Consider the following 8,205-nt stretch of genomic DNA (forward strand, 5'->3'; position numbering starts at 1 on the left):
GCGGGTCTAGATCCTACACCGCATCAGGCTAGAACAGCCACAAGTGCGGCGTAGGATCTCATAGCGGCGGTCCCCAAAAGGTTAATATGTGACCAGCTTTTTATTATTAAATCCTACCCACTGGCTCTTCCGGCTAAATTCACCTCAGCACAATATCATATAATCTCTCACTATCCCGATGAAGTGGCTCTTTGACCACGAAATGCATCAGAACATCGTACGCACTTTCCACTAACATGGCATTAATATACAGTAAATATAATTAAATGTAATGTGCCTATAGCTTCCACTTTCTTATATTTCAAGAATTTAAAAATTGTTACTGTGTATTATTTGCATCTGTGAAGATCTTAAAAACATTTTCTGTCAGGTGTAGGGGGTTGAGTGTGAGCTCCTCTGAGGACAGTCAGTGACATGATTATGTACTCTGTAATGTGCTGCAGAAAATGTCAGTGCTATATAAATACATAATAATAATATGGTAGAACATTAGACTATGACTATGGTAGGATTAGATTGTGAGCTCCTCTGAGGACAGTCAGTGACATGACTATGTACTCTGTAATGTGCTGCAGAAGCTGTCAGTGCTATATAAATACATAATAATAATATGGTAGGACATTAGACTATGGCTATGGCAGGGATTAGATTGTGAGCTCCTCTGAGGACAGTCAGTGACATGACTATGTACTCTGTAACGTGCTTCAGGAGATGTCAGTGCTATATAAATACATATTAATAATATGGTAGGACATTAGACTATGACTATGGTAGGATTAGATTGTGTACCCCTCTGAGGACAGTCAGTGACATGATTATGTACTCTGTAATGTACTGCAGAAGATGTCAGTGCTACATAAATACATAATAATAATATGGGAGGGCATTAGACTATGACTATGGTAGGATTAGAGTGTGAGCTCCTCTGAGGACAGTCAGTGACATGACTATGTACTCTGTAATGTGCTGCAGAAGATGTCAGTGCTATATAAATACATAATAATAATATGGTAGGACATTAGACTATGACTATGGTAGGATTAGATTGTGAGCTCCTCTGAGGACAGTCAGTGACATGATTATGTACTCTGTAATGTGCTGCAGAAGATGTCAGTGCTATATAAATACATATTAATAATATGGTAGGACATTAGACTATGACTATGGTAGGATTAGATTGTGTACCCCTCTGAGGACAGTCAGTGACATGACTATGTACTCTGTAATGTACTGCAGAAGATGTCAGTGCTACATAAATACATAATAATAATATGGGAGGGCATTAGACTATGACTATGGTAGGATTAGAGTGTGAGCTCCTCTGAGGACAGTCAGTGCCATGACTATGTACTCTGTAATGTGCTGCAGAAGATGTCAGTGCTATATAAATACATAATAATAATATGGTAGGACATTAGACTATGACTATGGTAGGATTAGAGTGTGAGCTCCTCTGAGGACAGTCAGTGACATGACTATATACTCTGTAATGTGCTGCAGAAGATGTCAGTGCTATATAAATACATAATTATAATAATATGGTAGGACATTAGACTATGACTATGGTAGGATTAGAGTGTGAACTCCTCTGAGGACAGTCAGTGACATGACTATGTACTCTGTAATGTACTGCAGAAGATGTCAGTGCTACATAAATACATAATAATAATATGGGAGGGCATTAGACTAGTACTATGCATACAATTAATCATCTCATAAGTTTATTTTCACTTCAGATTGGCTGTACAGCAGGTCCTCCATGTTCCTCCCACTTGGTGTTTCCTCAGTACAGGTAGCGGGATATCCGGTGATTTGTAGTTTGCGCGGTTAGTGTTGTGACAGGCCTGGCTGGCGGGATTGCTCCTGCGTAGATGAAGGGCGCACATATATCAGCTGTAATTAGTTTGTGTGGCGTGTATATGTGACAGCTCTGATTATTATGTTTATTTTCACATTTTAATCAGCTCCTCATAAATCAGGTTCCCACATGACATCTCCCTGCGGGGGAACTCCGCATCCCGTAGCTTTATATACCTGGCACAGTAAAATGCTGGGATTAGGAGGCTTTCACCAGCAGGCAGGCGCCGGGTCCACCTCGTCTTCTCTCATTGGAAGACTGGATTCATTCATTTCATAGCTGGCAGCCCTTCAAAGCCTTTCTGTCTATTTCTTCTCTGATAATTTCATTATTGTGATGCTGAACTATGCTGGGCCTGCCTGGCCCTGAGGGGCCGAGTCTGTGTATGTAATTGTGAGAGCAATGAGGCATGAGATTGATGGCTGACAAGATGGCACAGCCCAGAGACACAGACAATGAGTGAGCTGTACCGGCCGTGCGTCTCCAGAACTGTCTGATCTGCTGCAGCAGCCAATCACTATCTATACTCACCTTCCCTCTGCAGAACCAAGAAGCAAGCATCTCTGTCCATATCTTGTTATGGACAGTGGTGTAGCAATAGGCATCCCCTGGACCAGAGGAGCCCACTAGGGGATCTTCTTTCAGCCATCTTATTAGCGTTACATTGGTGCTAATGCTATGCTGATGATGATCCCCTCTATATGTGCATTGCATAGTGGTGATCCTTAGCTAGCGGTTTCCTACTCTGATTATTCCTCTCTGACCCTGCAGCTGTCCTTGGTAGGTTTTGGGGCTCCACATCAATAGAGTGCTTGGAGCCCCCATGTAAAACTCGCACCGTGGCCCCAAGCTCCTCATCTACGCCACTGGTTATGTATAATGCAGGGGGAGGTTTTCTGTGTTAGCTTACCCTCCGAACAACTAGTCACCTTTTTCATAACAACCGGTCACCTTGTCCCTAACAACCATTCACCTCCCTAACAACCGGTCCCCTTCTCCCTACAGCCAATCCCCTACTCCCTAACAACCAGTTTCCTGCTTCTCCCTAACAACCTTCTCCCTAACTACCACCCACCTTCTCCATAACAACCAGAGCCCTTCTCCCTACAGCCAGAGCCGGGACAAGGTCCTCCAGCACCCAAGGCTGAGACACCAAAGTGCACCCCCCCCCCCCCCCCAATTCATCACACACTGATTACTATTAGAATAAGAGGCATCCCAGGGCCCCCAACACCCTCAACACCCTAATCTCTAGTTATCTGGCTTGCAGTCACTGCCATGTATCCCCTTTTCTTATTTCTCTCTGCTACAAACACAATAGGGGAATGATAGCTGAGTGAGTTGTGTGCCCCCTCCTACACAGCGCCCTGAGGCTGGAGCCTCTCCTGCCTCTGCCTCGGCCCGGCCCTGCCTACAGCCGATCCCCTTCTCCCTAACAACCAGTTCCCTGCTTCTCCCTAACAACCTTCTCCCTAACTACCACCTACCTTCTCCTACCACCTACCTTCTCCCTAACAACCAGGCCTCTTCTCCCTACAGCCGATCCCCTTCTCCCTAACAACCAGTTCCCTGCTTCTCCCCAACAACCTTCACCCTAACTACCACCTACCTTCTCCCTAACAACCAGACCCCTTCTCCCTAACAACCAGTTCCCTGCTTCTCCCTAACAACCTTCTCCCTAACTACCACCTACCTTCTCCTACCACCTACCTTCTCCCTAACAACCAGGCCTCTTCTCCCTACAGCCGATCCCCTTCTCCCTAACAACCAGTTCCCTGCTTCTCCCCAACAACCTTCACCCTAACTACCACCTACCTTCTCCCTAACAACCAGACCCCTTCTCCCTAACAACCAGACACCTTCTCCATAACAGCAGGTCACCTCCCTAACAACCAGACTCCTTCTCCATAACAGCAGGTCACCTTCTCACTAGCAACCGGTCACCTTCTCCCTAACTACCACCCACCTTCTCCCTACAGCCAGTCTCCTTTCCCTAACAACCAGTTCCCTGCTTTTCCCTAACAACCTTCTCCCCAACTACCACCGACCTTCTCCCTAACAACCAGTCCCCTTCTCCCTAACAACCAGACACCTCCGTAACAGCCGGTCACCTTTTCCCTAACAACCATTTCCCTTCTCCCTAACAACCAATCACCTTCTCCCTAACAACCAATCACCTTCTCCCTAACAACCATTTCCCTTCTCCCTAACAACCGGTCACCTTGTCTCTAACAACCATTTCCCTTTCTCCCTAACACTATCTCCAGTACAACACAAATAAAGTCACACAATCTCTCTCTGTCTTCCTCCGAAGGTTCCGAGAGACACTAGTCTGATTGTCTGGGTTTGTTGGCGTCGGGAAGCATTGCTAATCTTCTCTCTTCTTCTCTCTCTCGTCCACAGAGGAAAAAGCAGTTTGTCCAGGCTCAGTACCGCTACCAGACAGACAAGCCCACCGAGCTGCCCTTCCAGCCAGGAGACATCATCGAAGTCCTGGACAACTCAGATCCCAACTGGTGGAATGGCCGGATCGCAGGAAGGATCGGGATCTTTCCTCGGAATTACGTGAAGCAAGTCCAACTGTGACCTGATCTATCTTCATCGCGCGACCGACAGGCGATCCACGCATCACTCCCAACTGAGATAACGCAGAAGGCGTGGCCACGCAATTCCTTATGTCTTAGGAAGAGAGACTTTCCTAGAGAATCTATTTTACATTTTATAAATATATATATTATAAATAGGTGTCTGCCAACAGAAGATTTGTTTTTAATGCCATTAAAAGGGAATGTATAGTTTGTGTTTAATATATTTTGCTTTACATATTTTATTTTCTATTGATAACATTTTACTTTTAACAATGTTTATTGTTTTTGCCCTTCACCTGCTGGTCTGACTATGAGAACAACTAGTGTTGTTAAGAGGAACTAATTTAAATACATTGCAAAGTGAGAACTTGAGAAATAGAAGATAGATCAAGAAATGATTGACGTCTGCCATGTAATTCATTCATGTTGTTTAATCCACCGTGAGCCTGCAAGTCATCAACTTTATTGCTGGCAGGCATGGAAAAAAAAGACAGCACCAACTGCCCTTGTCTGTAAACACACCAACTATCAATGTGATAGGCTGAAAGTTTTTTCTTAAATAAAGACATGAGCTGAGAGGGAGACACTGGTTGCTTGGCAGTTGAAAACAGGGGTTATTGCCCACAATGCAACAAGGCTCACAGACAGCAAACTGGCAGGGTCATGGTCATGACATCACACTGTGGGCGGGGTTTCACCACAATATCAGCCCCCCCCAAATGATCTATTTGAGAAAAGGTAAAGATTTCTAGTGGGAAAGGTAAGGAAAAGGATATAATTCAATCCTAAGCTTAAATTCCTCTTAACTATCTGTAACATTACAGGAGCCGCTACTCTGATCTATCTTTATCTGGGATGGAAGTACACTGCAGCTGGACCATTGCCACAATGAATGCCATGATTTATTTTTTTAATTTTACAAAATATTTTAAATATTTTCATTTTGTTTTTTGTTTTTTTAGTTCCTTAACCTTATAAAAATAAACCATAAAATCCATACATTTCTTTTTAAAGGAATAATGATATTATAGACAACTTATCATATAAATAAGGCTGTAATAAAACACTTTATGCCACGGGATAAAAAGGAACGGTTATTAGCTGGACTGTTGCTGCAGGGGGTTGTAGTAGGTGCCATTACACGTGGTCCCAATCATGAGGTCAGGGGGCCCAACATGACTGCTCCTCCCCCTCACTTCCTGTGTGCGCACATACTGCATACCTTTTTATACCCATCTGTTATAAATCGACTTACCTGCTGTTTTTTTATGTAAAAACTAGCTGATTGCCCGGCGTTGCCCGGGTATGTATTTGGCTAGTGTTGGCTCCGCCCACTTTTTCTAACCCTAACACACAATTACTCAATAACCAAGTTTGTGGGCTTTGCGGTCTTTGGAATCAATAATTTGCATTGAAATGAAAAAAATCTGATTGGCTGTTTGTGGCTCCACCCTCTTTTCTGAATTTGAACCCCAGTCACCCAATGACCAACTGTAGCAGGTTTAAGGCCTGTGCCATTAACAGTGCAAGAATGGCAGCAATTAAATATTCCCCTTGAGAAGCAATAGGTGAAGTTTGATTCACTTTTGTAGGCTCCACCCACTTTTCTGAATATTTAACCCAGTCACCCAGTGACCAACTGTGCAAAGTTTGAGAACCCTGCCATTAACAGTGTAAGAATGGCTGCAATAGACATTTTCCCAGTGAAATTTGTATTTGTCTCCACCCACTAATGACCTGGAACTGCCTGCCCGTGTATGTATTTGACCGGTTTTGGCTCCGCCCACTTTTACTAACCCTAATGCACAAACACTCAATGACCAAGTTTGTGAGCTTTGGGGTCTTTGGCATCAATAATTTGTATATTCCCATAGAAATTAAACAAATCAGATTGGCTGTTAGCGGCTGCGCCCCTCTCCAGCATTTGAACCCCAGTCACCCAATGACCAACTATAGCAGGTTTGAGGCATCTGCTACAGCCCCGTTTCTATGGGCGTGCGATACGTGCAATCGCCCGGGGCGCTTTATTGTGCTGCAGGAGGGGGGGGGGGCGCCAGAGCGGGGGAACGGCCATAATAGTTATAACTCACCTTCTTCATCCGTTCCCCCACAGTTTCAATATCTTTCCTCTCCCGGCGTCTGTTGCCTGGTAACAGCGCCCCCTGTGATGACGTACCGCATGTCATCACAGGAAGCGCTGTTACTAATTAGATAGATGCCGGGAAAGGAAGGACATTGAAGCAGCGCGGGTTCGGCGGAAGCAGGTGAGTTATTACTATTATGTCCGCTCCCCCCGCTCCTGCGCCCAACTCATGCCGCCCATACCAACTAACCTAAACTGCGGGATCCTACCTAACACCTATATTGCGGGGCACCTACCTAACTAACCTAAACTGCAGGAACCTACCTAGCTAATCTAAACTGCAGGAACCTACCTATTTAACCTAAACTGCAGGAACCTACCTACCTAACTAACCTATACTGCGGGAACCTACCTAACTAACCTATACTGCGGGAACCTACCTAACTAACCTATACTGCGGGAACCTACCTAGCCAAGCTATACGCCGGGAACCTACCTAACTATCCTATACTGCCGGAACCTACCTATATAACCCATACTGGGGGAACCTACCTATCGAACCCATACTGGGGGAACCTACCTATCAAACCTATACTGCGGGAACCTACCTATCTAAACTATACTGCGGGAACCTACCTATCGAACCTATACTGCGGGAACCTACCTATCGAACCTATACTGCGGGCACCTACCTATCTAAACTATACTGGGAGCACCTACCTATCTAACCCACACTGGTGGCAACTATACAGGCTACCCTATACTGGAGGCACCTACGTAGCTAACCTGTACAACCTGTACTGTGGGCACCTATGCCTGGCTCCATGGGGGGGGATTTTCCCTTTGAAAATCAACAGGTGAATTTTGATTGGCTATTATAGGCTCCACCCACTTCCCTGAATATTAATCTCAGTCACCCAGTGACCATCTTGGCAAAGTTTGAGATCCCTGCCATTAACAGTGAAGAAGGGCTGCAGTTTACATTTTCCCAGTTAAATTTGTTTTAGCTCCGCCCACTTTTTGTAAACTGGACACACAGTCACTCAATGACCATGTTTGTGAGCTTTGGGTCCTTGGCATCAAAATTTGTATTTTCCCAGTGAAATGAAACACATCTGATTGGCTGTTTGTGGCTCTATCCCAGGCATGGGCAAACTTGGCCCTCCAGCTGTTAAGGAACTACAAATCCCACAATGCATTTGCCTTTATGAGCCATGACTGTGGCTGTCAGACTCCTGCAATGCATTGTGGGACTTGTAGTTCCTCAACAGCTGGAGGGCCAAGTTTGCCCATGCCTGCTCTATCCCCTTTTCTGAATTTGAACCCCAGTGACCCAATGACCAACTGTATCAGGTTTGAGGATTGTGCCATTAATAGTGCAAGAATGGCAGCAATTTTAATATTCCCTTTGAAAATCAACAGGTGAATTTTGATTGGCTTTTTGTAGGCTCCACCCACTTTTCTGTATAATAATCTGTGCCATTAACAGTGCAAGAATGGCAGCAATGTAAATATTCCCCTTGAAAATCAAAAGATGAATTTTGATTGGCTGCTGTACACTCCACTCACTTTCCTGAATATTAATCCTAGTCACCCAGTGGCCAACTGTGTCAAGTTTGAGAACCCTGCCAACAACAGAATGGCTGAAATCAATCTAACAAATCTGATTGGCTGTT

At 44.8% G+C, this 8,205-nt stretch overlaps 1 protein-coding gene across 2 annotated transcripts in view; it reads left to right on the forward strand.

Moving 5' to 3' along the window:
• GRAP (GRB2 related adaptor protein) overlaps positions 1-4,665 on the forward strand; it is a 143,426-nt gene extending 138,761 nt beyond the window's left edge. For both annotated transcript variants that reach the window (XM_068243513.1, XM_068243514.1), the window contains exon 6: positions 4,262-4,665. In XM_068243513.1, the coding sequence (XP_068099614.1) occupies positions 4,262-4,444 (183 nt within the window). In that variant the 3' untranslated portion in view covers positions 4,445-4,665. The remainder of the gene's footprint in view (positions 1-4,261) is intronic.
• Positions 4,666-8,205: the final 3,540 nt, after the last annotated feature.

Source organism: Hyperolius riggenbachi, chromosome 7 (genome assembly GCF_040937935.1).
Source record: "Hyperolius riggenbachi isolate aHypRig1 chromosome 7, aHypRig1.pri, whole genome shotgun sequence".
Classification (NCBI taxonomy): domain Eukaryota; kingdom Metazoa; phylum Chordata; class Amphibia; order Anura; family Hyperoliidae; genus Hyperolius; species Hyperolius riggenbachi.